At 42.6% G+C, this 24,234-nt stretch overlaps 1 protein-coding gene across 1 annotated transcript in view; it reads right to left on the bottom strand.

Annotated features, from left to right (window-relative positions):
* The window catches only part of pmpcb (peptidase, mitochondrial processing subunit beta), a 41,175-nt gene that overhangs the window by 8,018 nt on the left and 8,923 nt on the right, over positions 1 to 24,234 (bottom strand). Inside the window, exons 6-10 of the mRNA XM_084331134.1 lie at positions 21,698 to 21,777; positions 17,665 to 17,777; positions 12,185 to 12,328; positions 6,675 to 6,835; positions 1,262 to 1,347 (exon numbers count right to left, since the gene is read on the bottom strand). Coding sequence (XP_084187260.1) covers positions 1,262 to 1,347; positions 6,675 to 6,835; positions 12,185 to 12,328; positions 17,665 to 17,777; positions 21,698 to 21,777 — 584 coding nt within the window. The remainder of the gene's footprint in view (positions 1 to 1,261; positions 1,348 to 6,674; positions 6,836 to 12,184; positions 12,329 to 17,664; positions 17,778 to 21,697; positions 21,778 to 24,234) is intronic.

A 24,234-nucleotide genomic window follows, 5' to 3' on the forward strand; every position in this document is an offset into this window, starting at 1 on the left:
TTGTCCGACAGTATTGTGTCCCAATGCTAATTACATATGGTAATTAAACATTAAAACACGTGCAGCTTATAGTCCAGTGCGGCTTATATATGTACACATCATTCAATTTAGCTGCTGCGGCTTATAGTCAGGTGCGGCTTATAGTGCGAAAAGTACGGTATATATTTTCCTGAAAAATGAGGGCTTTTCAAAATGCTATCAAACGAAAATGAACCGATTAAAAAAAACAATCCGTTTCGACAATGTTGACTGCAAACAAGTCATTGATAAACGACAGGCAGATTAGACAGATTAGATTATAATTCCGTGGCCAACGTTAGATGATTCATGTAGTGTGGGTGATATGATCATCAGAGCAGTTTGTATCGAACACGGTAATAATAAACGCTGAAACTTACCCCAGTCTCCTCGGGCCGTTGGGCGATCAGCTTGGAGTAGACATTTTGCTATTATGGGATGTTGATCTAGATGAACCATTTCCAGGTTGTATAATACTATATACGTCCAAATAACGTTGTTTATTGAGTTAGGGCGAGCGATTGATTATCCAGTGTGTCGAGATGGAGCCCCGGGAGCTATAGCGAGTGGTCGGACCGAATTTGGATGAGCACCACTTTCTGTTTCCGGTTTGCTGTTTGGGCGATCCGCCGATCGGCCACCAGATGGCGCTCTTGAACCTTGGGAGATTGCCATCACAGATTTTTTAAATATTGATCTCAATGACGTGTTACGGCGTCATTGGCAGATTACGAATGGCGGAGAATGACGTGTTACGGCGTCCTTGGCGATTAAAGGGTTCAAATGTACCGGTAATATCGGTTAAAAAAAAAGTTTTTACATTTATTTAACCTTTATTTACCCAGGCAAGCAAGTAAGAACAAATTATTATTTTATTTATTGTGAAAAGTATGCATAATGTTGTGTTTTTTGGGGGGGGAAACCCCGCATATATCGGTATCAGTTGATATCGGTATCGGAAATTAAGAGTTGGACAATATCGGTATATCGGTAAAAAAGCCAATATCTAACATCCCTAATTTCAATGTTTAGAGCTGTCAGAGTCCTATGGATCTTTCTCGTATACTCTACCTTTTCCCCCTGTTCTAAGGTACAGTTCTGAATTACTCGCTCTTGCCCATCCCTTTCTTCTCCCGTCTCAGGCTATGGCTCCTCTACCCAGAATCTTTTTTTTACACTCGAGACAAAGACGAAAGGGTTAATGTTGTATCTGGCAAAATAATGGTTAAAAAGCCGACCTTACCGTCCAGGTGCAGCAGCATGTTGGTCTTCAGCAGGTTCTTTGCCCTCGCCACCTCGCTCTCCGTCACGCTGGTGCAGAGCGACATCCTGTGGTGAACGACAGCGACGGACATTAAACAACTAGTCTGTTTGGCTAAAATACCGGCAGCCTGCACGGTGAGACGACCTACGCGTCTTAAAAGGAACACGGCAACATTATGGGAAATGCGCTTACCGTCTTCTCTGAAGATTGATACCAATTTCCTCTTGTTCAGTAGAAAGCTATCCGGCTGCAAGCTAGCACAAATTAATGGAAGTGGATACGGACCAGCTAGCCTAGCTGTTCACCAGAAACACCCGGAGATTTAAGCTAGGCTAGTGGTCCGTATCCGCTTCCATTCACTTGTACTAAACTAGGCTAGCTTGCAGCCGTTTAGCTTTCTACTGAACGCACAGAAAGGAAATAAGATAAGATATTCCTTAATTGATCCCCTTGGGGAAATTCAGGCGTCATAGGAGGGGGAGGGGAGGTACAGGTATGGGCAGGGTAATAGTAGAAAGACTAGATATTAGATCTGAATATAAGAGATAAATACACAAGGTAACCTAACTGACATGATATACGTCATACGTTGCAGGTTTTAGTGGGTTAAGAGTCAGACACACAATGCTTAGTAAGTGTTCTATTTTCGTTCTTAAGCACAGAATTTAGAATGTCTCTACGCACAGAAAAATCTGGATTTATCAAACGTGCGTACACAGGTTCTACGCACACTCAGTGTTGATAAATGCCATTTGTTCTACGCTCCACGCTCGTGCATGATTTTAAGTATTTGCATATAGCACCGCCCGTAATTAACCATATACGGTAATGAAACACCCCCATGAAATGTGGAAAAGTGGACTAAGCCGGGCGAAGCGTGTTATGGGAGATATGTCGGATATGATATCTATTAACTTCCTAAAAACCATTGCTGCCTGGGCAGCGCAAACACTAATAAAGACCGTTAACCACTGTTTGGCGTTGGTGTCATTAATAACCATGCTGGAATATGACTGCCTTTTTCCGTTTCGTTCGATTAATACCCAGGGATTAAAGTTCTCCGTCAATTTGATTCCAAATCGCGACGGATTTCCCGTCAATTTTCTACCTGCATGGTTTAATATGATTTGTAGAGACATACAATCTATTTTGATGTCGGTATTAGGTATAGCCTATATAAATTATATATGCATAGCCTACATTATGCAACAGTAATTTGCGCATAACGCAGCATGGCACAGACATGTCACACGGAGCCCCGCGAAGCCTGCAAACAAACTAACTTATCGTTAATATAACTGTTGTCCTTGTATCTTTACGCTTATGAAAACATTTAATAATATTTATAGGCTATAGGCCCTCGTTTGGCCATAGCCTATCAAATGGCTAAATCTCCGTTGACGGACCCATGTATAGCCTATATCATATTCCTATATGTCTCCAAGGAATCGTGGGGCTCGGGGAAGAAAGGGAACCCCTGCTATAGCCTATATCCTGAATGAATGAATGAATGAAAACTTTATTTAACAGATTGCAGAATGGGTACAATACAGTACGGCTCAATACACACAATTGTTAAGGGGATGCAGACCAGAGAAAGACGTTTGTCTTGTTTACATCAGGGTCCCCCATTTTCAATTCATAGTGACATTTATGACATACACAACATACATGACATTTATGGCATAGGGACATACATGACATACAGGTATTTAGTACTGTTACATTTGTGACATATACGATATGCAAATATACAGTACTGTTACCCATAGATCCTGACAGAGTATGATGGGGAGGGGACTGTACATTAGGAGGGGGTGGGTGGGTGGGAGAGAAATATACATACGGTGGGGAGAGAATACATGCGGTGGGGAGGAGACTGTATTAGGAGGGGGTGGGGGTGTGATAGGCTATTTTATTTACAGTATTTATGATTTGTTTCCATAGCCGGTCTCAGTTATGCTGTGGCTGAGATGGGTCGGGATTAATGAAGCTGATAGGAGACTGCTTCTCGGCTATACGAATTAAAGCCACGATTGAAAATAATGTACTCCCTTCTTGACAATAGCATATACTAAACAATAATACGAGAGTACAAGAACAATGAATCTCACTGCCATGTAGCCTACGCCATGTATAGCCTGCCTATGTGATCAATAAAAACGCGAACTTGAATTCCATCATCATATTTACGTATATGTTGTGTCTGTCCACTATGTTTGTTACTTTGTTATTCCCCCCCCCCCCCCCCCCCCCCCCCCTATGTAAAGCGACCTTGGGTCTCTTGAAAGGCACTATATAAAATGAAGCTATTATTATTATTATTATTATTATTATTATTATTATTATTATTATTATTATTATTATTATTATTATTATTATTATATTATTATTATTATAATCATGTCTGTGCGGGAGCTCACAAATAGACTGTTAGTCTCAGTGAAGTTTCAACAGAGGTCATCTATTCTAACCAACAAATTGAAGTAGAAAGCATTTCGTTGTGACCAATCTTATATGGAAACATGACACACAAAATAATAGTATTTAGCTTTTTATTTTAAACAATATTTAATCACGTTTTGGAGGTGGGTGTTCTGCGTCTGCCCCCGTGCCAAACAAGCAGGCCAACCTCTTGTTTGCGCGTGAGCCTGTTATAATTACACTACTGTCGCTATTTTACAATTTACTATAATGAATTACGGGTCGTACAGAACACGCCAGTGTTGAAACTAATGCACGGAAGCTTATTTCCGCGTTGCAATATTCATATTCTACCGCTGGGCGCCAGGTACGCATGCTCTGAGCTGTGCGTAAATATACGCACAAAGTCAAGCACACGTCAAATTGATAAGTCACACACTTTGCTTAGAAATGATCGTACGCACGGGTTACGCACATATCTGTGCGTACGCACCATTGATAAATGAGGGCCCTGGAGTTCTGCAGCTGTATGCGATTGGTATTTATCTTCTTGTCAGACTCCGGAGAAGACGGTAAGATAAGATATTCCTTTATTGATCCCCTTGGGGAAATTCAGGCAGCATGGGGGAGGGGGGATGGGAGGTACAGGTTTTAGAAGACATGGTACAGGTCACAGAATTATAGTACAGTGGAGAATTAAAAATAAAAATAGAATAAAAGGCAGCGTAAACAATATAACAATATAATTGACTCTGGACATCCGCATATGGGCAACAAGGTGCGAGATGAGGGTATGTAAGCGCATTTCCCACAATGTTGACGCGTTCCTTTAACTAATTTGTGCACCACGGAGCATCTTCAGACTATACAGTTGTGTCGCCTATATGTGACCGGGCCCAGCGGTCAGAGACTCATGTATGGAAGTCAGATCGCGAGAAAATTTATTAAATGTTTTTCTTTTCATATTATTACAGTTTGAATGTCTAAGAACATAATTACTATAATAGCTAACAGTTATAGTAGCTCTAAATAGTAAAAACCTTTGTTTAAAAAAGGCAGTTTGTGACACTAACTGACCACTGCCAAGGTGTTAAAAATGCAGCCAAACTTTAGATTGGATTTTCTCAGTTTTTCTTGAGACTTGAGGTTTAACTAGATTCAAATAAGCATATATCTTCAATTTTTTTTTAATTTTTTTTACGACACATCATTCAAAAGTTTACATTCTGTACTTTCATAATCTGTAAAAGAAAGTCTGAAATGACAAGAGGGAGACTTGTGCCACGAACTGCTGGGCTCGCTCGGCACAGTCTAGGTCGGATTGTGCTGGCAAAGAAGATTTTTCAGAAAAGCCAAAAACGTTGCGCGATTCGGAAATAGGTCGAAATAGAGATATTGGCATTTTTTTGTGCTTTGAAGTGTTCTCCGTCTGTTTCCTTTTTTGCAAAACTTAATACGACTTGTAAATGTGTTAATTATTGTTAACTTGTCCGGCCATATCATTTCCCTCGTTGTTTAAAGGAAAACTCCAACATTTTGGGAAATTAGCTTATTTAACATCTTCCCTGGAGTTAGACAAGAAGATACATACCTTTTTTGTCTCTGTGCGTGCATTTAGCTTTGGGAACAGTCGCTCTTTTAGCGTAGCTTAGCTTCATCACTGGAAGTGGGGGGGGGCCGGAGCCTGACGTTCCCTACAGGGTCTTACAGTCACCAAATACAACTCAAACGTTCCTGTAAACATGTTGTGATAATATAATACTAATTACTGCACGCTCGGAGCTAACCGGAGCTAACACAGAACAGGATGGTAAAGCAAATATAATGACTTCCTTTCTGGGGTTTTCAAAATAAAAGTGCGACGTTTATAGCAGCGGAAAACGTTTATTTTGTACATTATCTAACGTTAACACGAACCTAAACTAACGTTACAACTAACCTAAAGTTAGTTTAGGTTCGTGTTAACGTTAGATAATGTACAAAATAAACGTTTTCCGCTGCTATAAACGTTGCACTTTTATTTTGAAAACCCCAGAAAGGAAGTCATTATATTTGCTTTACCATCCTGTTCTGTGTTAGCTCCGGTTAGCTCCGAGCGTGCAGTAGTTAGTATTATATTATCAATACCAGCCATTGGATTACTGTTTTCTAAATTGGGGAGGCTTTTAATCGTCAAGGTAAGAGGATTTTAAGTCATGGTATCCATAAACTTCAATCGGTTCGGATCCTTTGAAGGAATGAGAATATCAACAAACACGGCTTCACGTTGAAACCACTGACTGCGCCCAGAGACTCGAGTGGTTAGGCAAAAAATAGTTCCGAATATATTTGCTTATAAAACGTAATTATCTAATTCAATTATTTTTTATTTCTCCATGTGGTGAATACACAGGTCACAACATGTTTACAGGAACGTTTTGGAGTTGTATTTGGTGACTGTAAGACCCTGTAGGGAACGTCAGGCTCCCAACTTCCAGTGATGAAGCTAAGCTACGCTAACGGAGCGACTGTTCCCAAAGCTAAATGCACGCACAGAGACAAAAAAATGTATGTATCTTCTTGTCTAACTCCAGGGAAGATGTTAAATAAGCTAATTTCCCAAAATGTTGGAGTTTTCCTTTAAAGAACTACAGTTGTGTCGTAGGGGAGGGGCTGAGTACTTTCAGTCTCAGGTGACAGACGCGCTGAAATGACGGCTACCAAATCCATTCCGAGACAATGGACCCAGTAGGCTACTTTGTTGGCGGTGTGAAAATATTCAGAGAAATATCTTCTCCCGTTCTTCCTCTCCTCTGCTCTGTCGGTCATGTCTGACCAGAATAAAGCTGTAAAAATGCTAAAATAAATCAAATAAATAAATAAATTGAAAGTGGATATCTCCGTAGCTAGCTGAGGAGATATACACTTTCAATTTTGACGGAGAGATACAATTTAACACAAGCGTTTCTAAGCCTGTGAAGTTCCTCACCACTCCAGCTGCATGAAGTGCATCATGTCGTTGATGGTGCCCGGCTCGCACACCATGTACAGACCCCACAGGCCTGTGTCCGTGTAGCAGGTGTTGAAGGACTGGAAGCTGTGGCACAGGTTCCCCTGGCAGGCCATCTGAGCCAGCTTACTAGACAGGTTCTGGGAAGGAGAGAGACTCTTATGACAGGTGCCATGGGAACCACAGATCGGTCTTAGATTAAGATAAGATATTCCTTTATCGATCCCCGGCCTTGGGGAAATTTGCAAAGGGCAGGTAAATAGTAGAAAGATATAAATATAGGCAATACAATTTTATCTGAATATAGAAATATTAGAAAAAGAAACGGTGTAAACAATATAATTAACTCTGAATAAAAAAAGATGAGAAAAACGGTGTAAACAAAGGTGCAGATGAGGGTCTGTATGCCCTATCGGTTATATTATATGTTAGAATAGAAATCCCTTAATAATCCAGAGGGAAATTAGACAAATTACAATAAATATGGCAATAAAGAATTTGAATATATACTATGAGTAAAAGTACACAGGGAGTATGCACATGGTGCAGTATACACAGGGTACCCCAATTGCCATGGTAACCACAGATCATAATGTCAGTCTTAGATGAAGGATATGTTATATAACAGGTACTTGACAATTGAACCCTTGCACTGAAGAACCATATAGGCAGGCATGCGTTCTTCATGGGACGGGTTGCAACCCCAGATAAGTACTCGCTATTTGCATATCAATAGCGCCGGTCGTCAGGTGTGTTAAATACGTTCTCAGATACATTCACACCTAACTTGTTGTGAAGACATGTGTTACATTCCATTCGTAGAAGCAATTAGGCACTGTCTTTAGTCTGTGCTCAAGCGAGGGGACATTAAATGCGCATTCGCAGGAGCGTGCGCACGCGCCGGGAGCGCGCATGCACGTGGTGCGTGCAAGCCCAGATGATTTCAATAACGCACCACTGCATATAAGTCTGTTTTGAAATAATTTCGGACAGCCTGTGTATTTGCAGTTTTAAAATCAATCCATTTTTGGATTGATTTTTATAGTTTTTTTTTCTCCTGGCAGTCCGGCAGAAAGAGAGGAAGTATGGGAGATAAGAGGGGGAAGACATTCAGCAAAGGTCGCCGGCGTGTAGCTTATTGCCAGCGGAAGAGTGCAAGAATGCTTCCGCATTCGTCACCGCACGCCAGTACGGTAATGCGCCTTTCCTTTCGCCCCGCTCAGACAAATGCATGTAGTACATTGCAACACAACGCAGCATTTCCGCGTACATTGCAACGAATCACTTGGAGTTTGAAAGTGATATCAGAAGAAACTACTCAACCTCGGCTGTCTTTAACTATGAGTGAACACAACGCATTGTAACGTTAACGCAGCTGTCAACTGTACTTTACTATGGAATACATGTATATTATCGCGACGCGTCGTCACAGACTAAACAGTGTTCTGGATTTTCCTACAATGGATTATTGATTGTAAATTGAACCCTTGCACTGAAGAACCATTATGAATCTGTGTTAGAAAATGTTTTGGATCTAAATCACTTGGAGTTTGAAAGTGATATCAGAAGAAACTACTCAACCTCGGCTGTCTTTAACTATGAGTGAACACAACACATTGTAACGTTAACGCAGCTGTCAACTGTACTTTACTATGGAATACATGGATATTATCGCGACGCGTCGTCACAGACTAAACAGTGTTCTGGATTTTCCTACAATGGATTATTGATTGTAAATTGAACCCTTGCACTGAAGAACCATTATGAATCTGTGTTAGAAAATGTTTTGGATCTAAATCACTTGGAGTTTGAAAGTGATATCAGATTGAAACTACTCAACCTCGGCTGTCTTTAACTATGAGTGAACACAACACTCTAACTTACCATGTTTAGATAATGAAGTACTCAACCTCTACTGTATTTAACTATGAGTGAACACAACACTCTAACTTACCATGTTTAGATAATAAAGTACTCAACCTCTACTTGTCTACTGTCTGACTGAACACAACACTCTAACTTACCATCTTTAGATAATGAAGTATTCAACCTCTACTGTATTTAACTATGAGTGAACACAGCACTCTAACTTACCATGTTTAGATAATAAAGTATAACCTCTACTGTCTTTAACTATGAAGGAATTACAACCTTTATTTAATGGTTAATATTTTGATAAAAGGTAGTTTACTATATTTAATGTACGCGCGGCGCGAGCACCTCGCTGGCACCTCGCGAGCACGCCGGTGCACCTGGGCGAAGGAAAAGGAAATGCGCATTACCGTACTGGCGTGCGGTGACGAATGCGGAAGCATTCTTGCACTCTTCCGCTGGCAATAAGCTACACGCCGCCGGGTCCGGGAGTCGAACCCGGGACGGCCGTGTAGCCACCCTGGCACCCCAAGATTATGTAACTCTTGTATTAAAACGAACACACCAACATTATGGCGTACAGTCTTCTCCAGAGTCAGACAGGAAGATAGATACCAATTTCCTCTCTGTGCGTTCAGTAGAAAGCTATCCGGCTGCAGGCTACCCTAGCTTAGCACAAATTAATGGAAGTGGATAAGGACCACTTTCAAACACTTGGTGTTTTTGGCAGCTAGCCAGTCTGTATGCGTGACCACTTCCGTTCATTTGTGCTAAGCTAGGCTAGCTTGCAGCCGAATAGCTTTCTACTGAACGCACAGAGAGGAAATTGGTATCCATCTTCCTGTCTGACTCTGGAGAAGACGGTAAGAACATTTCCCATAATGTTGGCGCGTTCCTTCAACAACATTGACCAGCAAAATCAATATAAATAAAAGATTATATGAAACTCAGATTTCTCAGGGTCAGAATAAACAAGCTAGAGTGTCCCAGATAATGGGTAAAAGCATGTCATTGACACAGTATAATGTAACGTTTACATTTAGTCATTTAGCTGAACGCTTTTATCCAAAGCCACTTACAAGTTCTGTACAACAAGTCAGCAGGAAGGGTACAACTCTTTCAGCTGGGTAACAATGATCATCAAACAGTGCTGAAACTTGTGTGCTGCAGTCTTGAGTGCGTAGTAGTAGAGACATGTTAGTAATATAGTAGGTAGTAATATAGACAAGGAAGATGATTTGGTGGAAGAGTGCAGGATAGAAGATGTAACCTACCTCAGACTAATTTCTTGATACCGATTATTCCTTTGCGAGGGGCTAATTCTACGAGGGTAATAAAACAATAATCCATCAAATGAAGAAAACAAAAAGGTCAGGTTTGTATAACATCGGTTGAAAGCTAAAATGGCAGTTTGGTTGACACCCTACTTGGCCTATTGTGTGCTTCCAATTGCGGGTTATATGACCAGACTCCTGAGTGATTCTTCCTGTTGTGGAAGGAAATTCAGAATGTTTCCTTTCAAAAGAGGCCAGACTCACGCATGTGCTATAAATGGTTCAAGAATAGCTTTCAAATCCGGTCCCTGACATTGCTGGACATTATTTATTTGGATATATCAACTGCTTGGGTGGTTGGGGTAGGACAGGCGGGTATTGAAATGTGCACTGCGGCGGCCGAGTTGATCAAAGGTTCCATGAAGCGGTGGAGTGGGGGTAGGGTGTTGGTCCTGGGGAATGCGCGGTATTGGGGGGGGGGGGTTGTTGAGAATGTCTGTCTAATGTCTTTTGTGTTTGTGGTGTGTTTTATTTTAAATTTTTATTTGGTAGATTGGTATTTTGTATTTATTAGTTAAAGGGGAGATGAAGCATAGCGATATAAACATAGTCATAGCATCAAATTAGTATTTAGATAAACCACAGAAAAAAATCATGTTATAAAAATAAGGTGTTTAAGAAAAAACGATTTGTTATGTCCATTTATGTAGCATAAATAAACATGTGCGCCGCCATTTTGTTGCTGACATCACGGAGATGGTTTCGCCCGGAGGCGGAGCCTCCCACCTCAGAGAATTGCATGCTGTAGCAATATTATTAGGCTCCTCAAATATCGTTATTCATAAAAACACATTTATGTAATATTTTACAGCATTAAGCAACCCCAACAGGGGGATGCTGCATATGTATGCTCTGTCATCTTTGAGATGGCGAGACCTGAAGTTGGCACCTGAGATGGCGAGACCTGCAATTGGCACTGTGTGAGGCCACGACATTTGAGCAAATTAATAATACTGCATGTTCTGAAGGTCCAGATTAATAATTAGAATGAGTGCAACATAAAGGTATAGATTAGGCTATCACCTAAAGTCTGTTGGTTGCTATATGAGTTCAGCCTCAACCGAACTCAGTCTAAAGGTCTATTCTGTCTCTGTTATCCCCTGCCCGTCGCCGTCAACTAACGGTTATCTTTTTCTCCGTTCAATATGTGTTGAGTGGCTCGGCTGTATACAAACCTAACGGTATAACTTTGTCTCTGTTCCAATGCGCGCTGTAAGCAGCGGCGATACAAGGAGCATATACGGGCGAACAATAAATTGGAAGATGCACTACTGCAAACCAAAGAAATGTGAACTCAAGAAGCCAAAACGAAGTTTAGCCTGTTTTAGAAGGCTATAGCCTAAAAAATAAAAGTTGCCTTTTACCACCCTTAGCCTATATTTTACGCAGTGTTTAGCCTATTAAATAGGCTAATTGTTTTTTTATTCGTTTTAACTTTCAGCCTGTTAATAAATGTGTCGTTAATTCAGTATTTAACTTCTTGAATTCATATTTATTTAGGCTATGCTAATTAAAAACACAAATGTTATGGACATCTAATTTAATTATCTGCTTATTTATTAATGCTTCAATTCATTCAGAAACGTTGCAGCAAACAATCCATATGTGCATTTGTTTACATAATGATAACGTACATAAATAACATTATTGAGGAAGGAAAAAAAGGAAACTGATATCTACTTCACCCTGTTAGTCAAGTTGAACTATCGCTCTGACTCAGACTGTGGAGGGGGGATGTCTCACAGCTAATACAATAGTATAATTATATAATATATATTTTTTCTGTAGGTAACGTTACATTTGGTTGACAATTTACTGACTGACTTTCACGACACTCCATATTTACGTAGCTATCTAACCAGCACTGTAAACCGGGACCCAGCCCAAACCATCACCGTGACGTCACCATCCAGCTAAATCTAAAATGGCGGCGCCCATGGCAAAAACGGGGAAATTACATTTGAGTTTTCAGACAAATAAGCAGGATTTCACATTTGATTATAGGACCATGTCTTACCCAAGGTACACAACAAACAAACTAGGCTCATATTGTTTAACGCTTCATCTCCCCTTTAAGTTTAGATCTGTATTTATTATTCCTTATTGTTTTCTCATTATTATTATTATTGTTGTTGTTACTGTTGATGTAGATATTGTGTTTGATCAAAAAAAGAAATGTGATAAAAAAAAATAAAAAGAATAGCTTTCAAATGACTTTGGGTATGGAAATCGACAGGCGTTTTATGCAAGATTTGCAGGACTGTTAATAAGAGGTTAACTCACCACTCCGCCACCGAAGGAGCGGTCCCAGTTTCCTATCAGCGTGTTGGCCACCATGAGGGGGATGGTGTCGGGGTGGGACCAGCCCACAGCCTCCACCGCGATGGCAATGTGGGCCAGGGGCATCTTGTCATCACGGACACGGATCTGAGGAGCAACAGAACATTCGGATTTGTAGAACCTCTTCATTACAGCACGATATAATCCACCTGTTTAAACTTTAAAAAAAAATGTCTCATATTTCTATTCAGAGTTAATTATATTGCTTACACTGTTTATTTTTCTCATATCCTTCTATTCAGAGTAAATTATATTGTTTACACTGTTTATTTTTCTCATTTTTATATTCTGAGTACCTTTTATTGTTTACACTGTGTATTCATCTCAAATCTTTATATTCAAGTCAAATTGTATTATTATATATTTATGTCTTTCTACTATTACCCTGCCCATACCTCTACCCCCCCCCCCCCTCCCATGCTGCTATGACGCCCGGATTTTCCCCAAGGGGATCAATAAAGGAACATCTTATTTTATCCAACCCCCAATGATCAACCTTAACCTGTTAAGCTGCAGCCCTATTTTTAGAAAATCTGCCACACAACATTAATTAATATAGTCTGTAATCTGTATTGATCGATTTATGACAAACAGCAGGGTCTACAGCTTAACAGGTTAAGTCTATGGTTCTGTTGCCAGGAGGACATGTGATAATCAGGATGACATGAGTTAAACAGACATGTGATAATCAGGACATGTGATAATCAGACATGTGATAATCAGACATGTGTTAATCAGACATGTGATAATCAGACATGTGTTAATCAGACATGTGATAATCATACATGTGATAATCAGACATGTGTTAATCAGACATGTGATAATCAGACATGTGTTAATCAGACATGTGATAATCATACATGTGATAATCAGACATGTGATAATCAGATATGTGATAATCAGACATGTGATAATCAGACATGTGTTAATCAGACATGTGATAATCAGGACATGTGATAATCAGATATGTGTTAATCAGACATGTGTTACAATCAGACATGTGTTAATCAGACATGTGATAATCAGGACATGTGATAATCAGATATGTGATAATCAGACATGTGTTAATCAGACACGTGTTAATCAGACATGTGTTACATGTGATAATCAGACATGTGTTAATCAGACATGTGATAATCAGGACATGTGATAATCAGACATGTGATAATCAGATATGTGACAATCAGACATGTGATAATCAGATATGTGATAATCAGACATGTGTTAATCAGACATGTGTTACATGTGATAATCAGACATGTGTTAAATTAATCAGACATGTGATAATCACGACATGTGATAATCAGACATGTGATAATGAGGACATGTGATAATCAGACATGTTATAATCAGACATGTGATAATCAGGACATGTGATAATCAGGACATGTGATAATCAGGACATGTGATAATCAGACATGTGATAATCAGACATGTGATAATCAGGCCATGTGATAATCAGACACTCACGAACGTCTTAAAAAAAGAAAAGAAAAATGGTGCATTTTATAATATCTCTTTTTATCCAAAGCGCTTTACAATTTTGTTCCTCACATGCACAACGATGGCAAAGGCCTGCTCATTTTAGGGGGGGTTAAAGGAAAACTCCAACATTTTGGGAAATTAGCTTATTTAACATCTTCCCTGGAGTTAGACAAGAAGATACATACCTTTTTTGTCTCTGTGCATGCATTAGGCTTAGGGAACAGACGCTCCGTTAGCGTAGCTTAGCTTCATCCCTGGAAGTGGGTCAGAGTTGTAGCCTGACGTTCCCTACAGTGCCCTACAGTCACAAAATACACTCCAAATACAACTCCAAAACGTTCCTGTAAACATGTTGTGACCCGTGTATTTACCACGTGGAGAAATAAAAAATAATTGAATTCGACAATTACGTTTTCTAAGCAAATATACTCTGAACTATTTTTTGCCTAACCACTCCTAGTCTGGGCGCAGTCAGTGATTTCAACGTGTCACCGTGTTTGTTGACATTCTCATTCATTCAAAGGATCCGAACCGATTGAAGTTTATGGATACCATGACTTAAAATCCTCTTACCTTGACGATTAAAAGCCTCCCCAATTTAGAAAACAGTATTCCAATGGCTGGTCTTGATAGGCTGCTAGCTAACGGAGCTAACCAACAAACACACTAAAGCAAATATAATGACTTCCTTTCTGGGGGGTTTCAAAATAAAAGAGCGACATCTATAGCAGTGGAATACATTTATTTTGTACATTATATAACGTTAACACGAACCTAAACTAACGTTACAACTAACCTAAAGTTAGTTTAGGTTCGTGTTAACGTTAGATAATGTACAAAATAAACGTATTCCGCTGCTATAGACGTCGCTCTTTTATTTTGAAACCCCCCAGAAAGGAAGTCATTGCTCTCGTTATTTACTTTAGTGTCCGCCCGGTTCTGTGTTTGTTGGTTAGCTCCGTTAGCTAGCAGCCTATCAAGACCAGCCATTGGAATACTGTTTTCTAAATTGGGGAGGCTTTTAATCGTCAAGGTAAGAGGATTTTAAGTCATGGTATCCATAAACTTCAATCGGTTCGGATCCTTTGAATGAATGAGAATGTCAACAAACACGGCGACACGTTGAAATCACTGACTGCGCCCAGACTAGGAGTGGTTAGGCAAAGAATAGTTCAGAGTATATTTGCTTAGAAAACGTAATTGTCGAATTAAATTATTTTTTATTTCTCCACGTGGTAAATACACAGGTCACAACATGTTTACAGGAACGTTTTGGAGTTGTATTTGGAGTGTATTTCGTGACTGTAGGGAACGTCAGGCTACAACTCTGACCCACTTCCAGGGATGAAGCTAAGCTACGCTAACGGAGCGTCTGTTCCCTAAGCCTAATGCATGCACAGAGACAAAAAAGGTATGTATCTTCTTGTCTAACTCCAGGGAAGATGTTAAATAAGCAAATTTCCCAAAATGTTGGAGTTTTCCTTTAAGTGTCTTGCTCAAGGACAGCGGGAATCAAACCCGGATTACCAGACGACCGCTCTACCGAGAGCCTCCTCCGGGTGGCGTCACCGGGAGGAGAGCAGACCTCGAGAGAGCAGACACTCTTCCCTCAACCGTCTCTTCAACTCTGCTCGACTGGACGTCCTGCTACAATATACTGAACACGCTCTTAGTAGATCCCTCCTGCTCTTACTGATACCTCAGTTTCACACTTGCATACACCCTCTCACACACAACATACAAGCACTCATTCATCTTCATACTTGTACCTATACACACACATCTGTTTGCATACACATTTATTCTTAACTGTGTTTTTATTTAATTATTAATATATATTTTTTACTTGTTTTGTATTCCTGTTGAGGCCTCTTGGACCTCGTGCCCCTTTAATGAGTGCCCTCCAAAGGATTCAAACCTGACCACAGCAGTGCAAGACTCACACTTTACTGAGTAGACTACACAGGACCACAATTCCTCATTTAACCCTTTTACTGCCACACTACCAAAGGGTTAACCATTTCACTGCGACAATACAGTTTAACCCCCCCCCCCCCCCCCCCCAACCACCTCCAATGTAAATTACCCAGTATGGTTGACAATATCCCAATGTACCCAAACCCCCCCACACAACCCCACCCAACCTCCTCCAATGTACAGTTTCTACGTCAAATGTATATACTCCCTTTTCTTGACTACTTCTGTATCACAAACAGTACTGTATTTGCAAATCTGGTATGTCATAAATGTATAGATGTAGCAGTACTGAATATCTGTATGTCATGTATGTCATATATGTCCTGATGAATTGAAAATGGGGGACCCTGATGTAAACAAGACGAAAGTCTTTCTCTGGTCTGCATCCCCTTAACAATTGTGTGTATTGAGCTGTACTGTATTGTACCCATTCTGCAATCTGTTAATAAAGTTTTCAATCAATCAATCAAACCCTTTCACTACCACACTACAGACGGTTAACAATCTGTAGTGTGGTAGTGAAAGAGTTAACCTTCTGTAGTGTGGTTGTGAAAGGGTTAATATTAATACATGAATGACCTGAAGGCCCTAATCTCAGCGAAAGTGGTCAAAAGTGTGGAGTGCCCTAAGCACAAAGTGGCCTTTACTGCTCGTAGCCCTTACCTCACTTCCTGCTCGTAGCCCTTACCTCACTTCCTGTGGAGCTGCATTACGGCTCGTAGCCCTTACCTCACTTCCTGCTCGTAGCCCTTACCTCACTTCCTGTGAAGCTGCATTACTGCTCGTAGCCCTTACCTCACTTCCTGTGAAGCTGCATTACTGCTCGTAGCCCTTACCTCACTTCCTGTGAAGCTGCATTACTGCTCGTAGCCCTTACCTCACTTCCTGCTCGTAGCCCTTACCTCACTTCCTGTAGAGCTGCATTACGGCTCGTAGCCCTTACCTCACTTCCTGTGGAGCTGCATTACTGCTCGTAGCCCTTACCTCACTTCCTGCTCGTAGCCCTTACCTCACTTCCTGTAGAGCTGCATTACGGCTCGTAGCCCTTACCTCACTTCCTGTAGAGCTGCATTACGGCTCGTAGCCCTTACCTCACTTCCTGTGAAGCTGCATTACTGCTCGTAGCCCTTACCTCACTTCCTGCTCGTAGCCCTTACCTCACTTCCTGTGAAGCTGCATTACTGCTCGTAGCCCTTACCTCACTTCCTGTGAAGCTGCATTACTGCTCTTAGCCCTTACCTCACTTCCTGTGAAGCTGCATTACTGCTCGTAGCCCTTACCTCACTTCCTGTGAAGCTGCATTACTGCTCGTAGCCCTTACCTCACTTCCTGTGAAGCTGCATTACTGCTCGTAGCCCTTACCTCACTTCCTGTGAAGCTGCATTACAGCTCGTAGCCCTTACCTCACTTCCTGTGAAGCTGCATTACTGCTCTTAGCCCTTACCTCACTTCCTGTGAAGCTGCATTACTGCTCTTAGCCCTTACCTCACTTCCTGTGAAGCTGCAATACTGCTCGTAGCCCTTACCTCACTTCCTATAGAGCTGCATTACGGCTCGTAGCCCTTACCTCACTTCCTGTGAAGCTGCAATACTACTCGTAGCCCTTACCTCACTTCCTGTGAAGCTGCATTACTGCTTGTAGCCCTTACCTCACTTCCTGTGAAGCTGCAATACTGCTCGTAGCCCTTACCTCACTTCCTGTGAAGCTGCAATACTGCTCGTAGCCCTTACCTCACTTCCTGTGGAGCTGCATTACAGCTCGTAGCCCTTACCTCACTTCCTGTGAAGCTGCAATACTGCTCGTAGCACTTACCTCACTTCCTGTGAAGCTGCATTACAGCTCGTAGCCCTTACCTCACTTCCTGTGAAGCTGCAATACTGCTCGTAGCACTTACCTCACTTCCTGTGAAGCTGCATTACTGCTCGTAGCCCTTACCTCACTTCCTGCTCGTAGCCCTTACCTCACTTCCTGTGAAGCTGCATGCTGGGAGGGCCGGCGTCTCTCCCTTGTACCGGGAAGGGAGTTTCCCAAAATGGTACTTTGCCAAATCAATGAGCTCATTGTGTGAAACCCCTGGTCAAACAAACATAAAACATGGTTTAAACTTCACATGTTCTGTTTCATGTGACATTGTGGTCTGGCCTCATGACACCAGGTTTAACTGCTAACAGCAAGTTTAACTTGCTTTCATTAACTTGAAGTTCACACTTTGAACACACACACATATATACATATATATATATATACATATATATAAATATACTCAGTCTAAAGCCAACAGTTGCTTGCAAAATAATGTACAATATAAGCCTCAAACCAGTGGTGAAATCACAATTCTGGGGAAGGTTATGTTGGAGGTTGAAACATACATTTAAAGAAAGAAAATGTGATTTCTTGACGTTCAGTAGAAAGCTATCCGGCTGCAAGCTAATTTAGCTTAGCACAAATTAATGGAAGTGGATAAGGACCACTAGCCTACCTTGGTGGTCATAGCCAGTCTTATGTATTCGTGACCGCTTCCATTAATTTGTGCTAAGCTAGGCTAGCTTGCAGCCGGACGGCTTTCTACTCCTTTCCAGATGGGGTGGAGGCACTGGCCTCATGACATCTCCTTCATGGGCTACAAACTTAACACCACTCCCTGAACTGTCACTCTCCTCTCTCGAATATGATGCAGTATCCGTCTCTAATCCTTTCAATCTCACCATTGTTACACTCTATCGCCCTCCAGGTCCGCTCGATCACTTCACAGATGAGCTGGACATGCTTCTAAGCTCCTTACCGGAAGATGGTACCCCTCTCCTTCTATTGGGCGACTTCAACCTGCCTGACTCATCTCAGTCGGTCATAGTGGTCTCCCTCCTACAATCGTTTGACCTGACTCCCACTGCCATGCCTCCCACCCACAAAGCAGGCAACTCCTTGGATCTCATATTTTCCCATAACCCCAGCATCATTAACACCACGGTAACTCCCCTACATGTATCTGACCATTCCTTCATATCCTTCTCACTAACTCTCATGCTTAACCGAAAGGTCTTCACCCCAACTCAAACCGTCTCACTCAGACGCAACCTGCCCTCCATATCCCCCTCCACCCTCTCCTCTGACATACTATCCGCTCTACCTTTGAGTGACACCTTCTCTGCTCTCCCCACAGAGATGGCAACCTCCACCCTCCTCTCAGCCCTTGCAACCTCCTTCGACACGCTCTGTCCCCTCATTGAGAAACCTGCCCGCCGTTCCCCACCCAGTCCATGGCTGATAGATCCAGTGAGAGAACAAAGACAGGTACTGAGAGCGGCTGAGAGGAAGTATAGAAAGTCACGCCTCACTGCCGACATCGACACATATCACAACCTCTTGTTAAAATTCTCCAAAACCATATACTAATGCCAAAGCTTCTTTCTTTCACCATAGGATCGAGGCCTCTGCCAAGAATCAAACTGCATGCTACCATGTCCTCCCTCCTCACCCCCCCCACCCCCTCCTCCCTCATCTTTCTCTGCCGAAGTCTTCGCGATCTTCTTTGAGGAAAAAGTGGAGAACATCCGTAGCTCCTTCTCCCAACCCCCACCCATTCCAAATGCTGAATCGAGAACCTCATCCTTCACTCTGTCATCTTTCTCTCCCATTACAGAAGCCAAGACCCTGACACTGGTAACGTCGAACCGTCCGACTACATGCCAGCTGGACCAGCTACCCTCCCCACTCCTCCAGACCATAGCACCAGACATCCTCCCATTCCTAACTGCAACCATCAACTCCTCACTCAACTAGGGGGTGGTCCCCACCACCCTAAAACAAGCCAGAGTCACGCCACTCATAAAAAAAAAAACCCTGAACCCCACCGTCATAGGCAACTATCGTCCTGTCTCTCTTCTCTCCTTCAATTCTAAAACACTTGAACGTGCTGTATCCAACCAACTTACTGCTTATCTCTTACAGAATGACCTCCTAGACCCTAATCAGTCTGGCTTCCGGACTGGCCACTCCACAGAAACGGCCCTCATTGCGGTCACAGAGGCACTTCACTTAGCTAAAGCGAAAGGCCTCTCCTCTGTCCTGATTCTCCTAGATCTATCTGCAGCCTTCGACACAGTCAACCATCAGATCCTCCTCGCGGCCCTCGCAGGAATGGGAGTGGCTGGCTCTGCGCTGACATGGCTGACATGGCTGACATCATACCTCAATGACCGCTCCTACCAAGTGTCATGGAGAGGGACCCTGTCGGCCAGACGGCCACCCGCCCCCTGCGGACGGGTGTCCCCCAGGGCTCGGTTCTAGGACCCCTTCTCTTCTCCCTCTACACTAAATCACTGGGTAACATTATCACGTCTCATGGCTTCTCGTATCATTGTTATGCCGACGATACTCAACTCTTCCTCTCCTTCCCTCCCTCAGATATCCACATCTCGGCGCGGATCTCGGCCTGTCTGTCCGACATCTCCGCCTGGATGACGACCAACCACCTCAAACTGAACCTAAGCAAAACAGAATTGCTCCACCTGCCAGCCAAATCCTCCCCCCTGACCGACCTTTCCATCACAGTCGAGAATGCAGCTGTGACCGCGTCCCCGACCGCCAAGAACCTTGGTGTTGTCCTCGACGACCAGTTGAACTTCTCTGCTCACATCGCAGCGACAACCAGAACCTGCAGATTCCTCCTGAGCAACGTCAGAAGGATCTGCCCCCTTCCTGACAAAAGAAGCCACCCAACTCCTCGTCCAATCAACAGTCATCTCCCGCCTCGACTACTGCAACGCCCTGCTCGCTGGCCTCCCGGCCACTGCCACCAAGCCTCTTCAACTCATTCAGAACGCATTGGCCCGCCTGATCTCAAACCTACCGAAGTCGGCCCATGTCACCCCACTTCTTAGGGACCTGCACTGGCTCCCCATTGCTGCACGAATCCGCTTCAAGGCCCTCGACCTAGCATACCGTGCGGCAAAGGGAATCGCTCCCGCCTACCTCCGGTCAATGGTCTCTAACTACACACCCTCAAGACCCCTACGCTCTGCATCTTCTGGCCGCCTCAGACCTACTCCTATCCAAGCTCCGGGAGGATCATCAAAGAGAAGACGCCTATTCTCAGTCCTTGCCCCACAATGGTGGAATGAACTACCCACCCCAGTTAGGACAGCCGAAACCCGTCCAATCTTTCGCCGTCGACTAAAGACGCACTTCTTCAACCATTATCTGAATTTCAAAAAATAATAATTTCAAAAAATATATATATAGGGCGGCTAAGTGGCGCAGTGGGCAAGGCGCTCGCCACTAACGCAGGATATGCTGGGTTCGAGCCCAGCTCTCGGCGTTGCTTCCGACTTGGCTGGTCGTTCACACTAATACAATTGGCAGTATTAGGGGGTGGGAAAGCCGGTGGGTGGGGATCGGACGTTGTGGACAGCGACTCCTACAGGTCGGTTGGTGCGCCTGTACAGCAGAATCAGGAAGTATCAGGGGCAGCGTGAGCCTCCCACACGTTACTCCTTACCACTGAGAGATTGCGCTGTGCAGGTGAAAAGATGCGACGGCTGCCTCCTCGTGTACCGGAGGGGACACGTGATGCAAGGCTTCGTCCACATTGCAGCCGACCAGTGGGAGGCATGGTCTAACAACGTTCGAGACAGGGGAGGGTAGAATTGGATAATACGAAATTGGGATGGGAGAAAAAATTGAAAATGGGGAGAAAAAAAAAAAATATATATATATATCTAACCCTAACTAACCTTACTGTCATGCACTTGTCCTAATAAACTAACCTACACTGTAGCACTCAACACTTTGATGAACATTGTTACTCAGCTGATAGAGTTGTGCCCTTCCTGATGACTTGTCGTACAGAACTTGTAAATCGCTTTGGATAAAAGCGTCAGCTAAATGACTAAATGTAAACGTACTCAATGCACAGAGAGGAAATTGGTCTCCATCTTCTTGTCAGACTCTGGAGAAGACAGCCTTTAGAATAAACTCTAATACATGTCTCTCACCTCCTGCTGCAGCCAGCACGATCCTGGGGCCTTTGTAGTGAGTGGTGATGTACTGCACAAGGTCCCCTCGGCTGATGGACCTGACCAGACACACAGAACAAAATACGATATAACATACAGCAAGCCAGGAGTGTGAGTGGTGGGAGGGCAGCAGCTAGTTTTATAGACCCGTTCGCTGTATACAAACACACCGTGTTCGAGCCAATCAGCAATACCAACTCAGTCACGTGACTAAGTTGCCCCGGACCTGCGCGAGCTGCTGCACTAAAAGAATACGATGCGGCTCTATGGAGAAACCATGACACTCCCCAGACTAAAAGTAGTTTCAAACGAAAACGGCTGAATGTCATTTTGCCAAATCAGCATGGCTGTGAGTTGTGACTAGTCTTTCACCTTTTACATATAGCTTTGGCATGGATTGATTGTTTAGATCGCTAGCATGGCTAACAAATGCAAATATATTGTAGTCTGCCCCATTGTTCTGACCAGGATTACGTTCCTTTCTGCTCCGGGGATGCACGCTAGAGCTGTGAATCTTCACTGGCCTCACAATTCGATCACGATTCAGCTGTCCGCAATTCGATTTGATTTGATTCTACGATGCATCTCGATGCAGCTCAATAATATATTACATCCTCAATTTTATAATCTATATTACTGCACATGGCTACTTTTTCATCAATTAATACAAGCAGTCAGATAAATTAACTTTTATTTAGAAAGTTCTTAAATCAGAATGTCGAAATAAATGTCTTTACTAGTGTTGCATGATACAGAAGATACTAGAAAGGTATCTCGATACCCAGCTGTTAAAAACAGTTCAATACTCTTTTTTATTAGTATCAGTATCAATACTTTTAGAATAGCCTGATGCTGTATTTTCTATGAGTTGAGTGGATGCATGACCAGAGCACTAGCTTTAATAATAAAATAATAATATTTGATTTGTAGGGCGCTTTATAGTTGTGGAGCAAATCCAAAAGCGCTACATTGTAAAAGAACATAAAAGCTAGCAAGAGAGTAAAATTTAAAACATAGGTCTCCCAGTCCCTCAGTCGCTCCACTCTGCAGTAAACAGCCATCACTAGTATAGTGTCTGGTCAGTAACATGGGTCTCCCAGTCCCTCCGCTCTGCAGTAAACAGCCATCACTGATGTAGAGTGTCTGGTCAGTAACATGAGTCTCCCAGTCCCTCCGCTCTGCAGTAAACAGCCATCACTGATGTAGAGTGTCTGGCTAGTAACATGGGTCTTCCAGTCCCTCCACTCTGCAGTAAACAGCCATCACTGATATAGAGTGTCTGGTCAGTAACATGGGTCTCCCAGTCCCTCCGCTCTGCGGTAGACAGTCATCACTGATGTAGAGTGTCTGGTCAGTAACATGGGTCTCAGTCAGAATGTAGAGCTATTATTTTAACATGTAGACCACTTATTTTAACATGTAGAACACTCATTTTAACATGTAGAACACTCATTTTAACATGTAGAACACTCATTTTAACATGTAGAACACGTATTTTAACATGTAGACACTTATTTTAACATGTAGACCACTTATTTTAACATGTAGACCACTTATTTGAACATGTAGACCACTCATTTTAACATGTAGAACACTTATTTGAACATGTAGGCACTTATTTGAACATGTAGACCACTTATTTTAACATGTAGACCACTTAAGAAAAGACCACTTGCAGAGTCTTTTAACACATTGAGTGCCATGGCCGTTATTTCTTTTATTAGCGATATCCATTCATTTTTCATCAATCCAGCCTCACGTTATTGTGTTAAATGGGCACATAATATCGTCTCATATCGATCGCAGGCACCTGAATCGAATCATATCGTATCGTGGCAGACTGTGATATCGGCAAATATCGTATCGTTGTCCAAAGAATCGATATCGTATCGTATCGTGATGAAGCTGGTGATTCCCACCCCTACACATAGCCATAATTTAAGATATAGTTTATGCATTCGCAAATATCCCCGTCCTCTCATTGACTAAAGCGCTGGCACTCAAGCGATAAATAACGCACCCCCTGCTGGCAATCAAAGTGTTAAAGTGCCACTTGCAGGTTAAACCATACTCTTCAATTATGGGTAGTTTACATCATTGGTATCTAATTTCATTATTTATTTTTTTCCATTTGACGCCGGAAATGCCACTCAGAAAGGGTTAAAAAGGTCCACGCACGAATAACATGTACGGAGCAAATGAAAAAGCTTATCAGACGCTAGCAGGGCCGTGACGTCACTTCAGGCGACTTATGCCTTATGCCCGTCCGGGTCATAGTACTACTGGCTATATGGTTTACCCCGCTAACGTTAGCATTATGTCTACTGTCGTGAACCATTTTAAATCGGGGTATGTAAAAGAGTTTTGGGAACGAGTAAAATGTGCAGGTCCTCTTCTCAGACCTGTGGGGCAAAGCACTGCACACGCATCATGCCGGCTAGCAAGCTACACGTCACGGCATGTTGATACGATAGTAGCCCCTCGGATAGCACTCGGTGCATCACAGTCACGAAACG

The sequence above is a fragment of the Notolepis coatsorum genome (assembly GCF_963971535.1).
Source record: "Notolepis coatsorum genome assembly, chromosome: 15".
NCBI lineage: Eukaryota > Metazoa > Chordata > Actinopteri > Aulopiformes > Paralepididae > Notolepis > Notolepis coatsorum.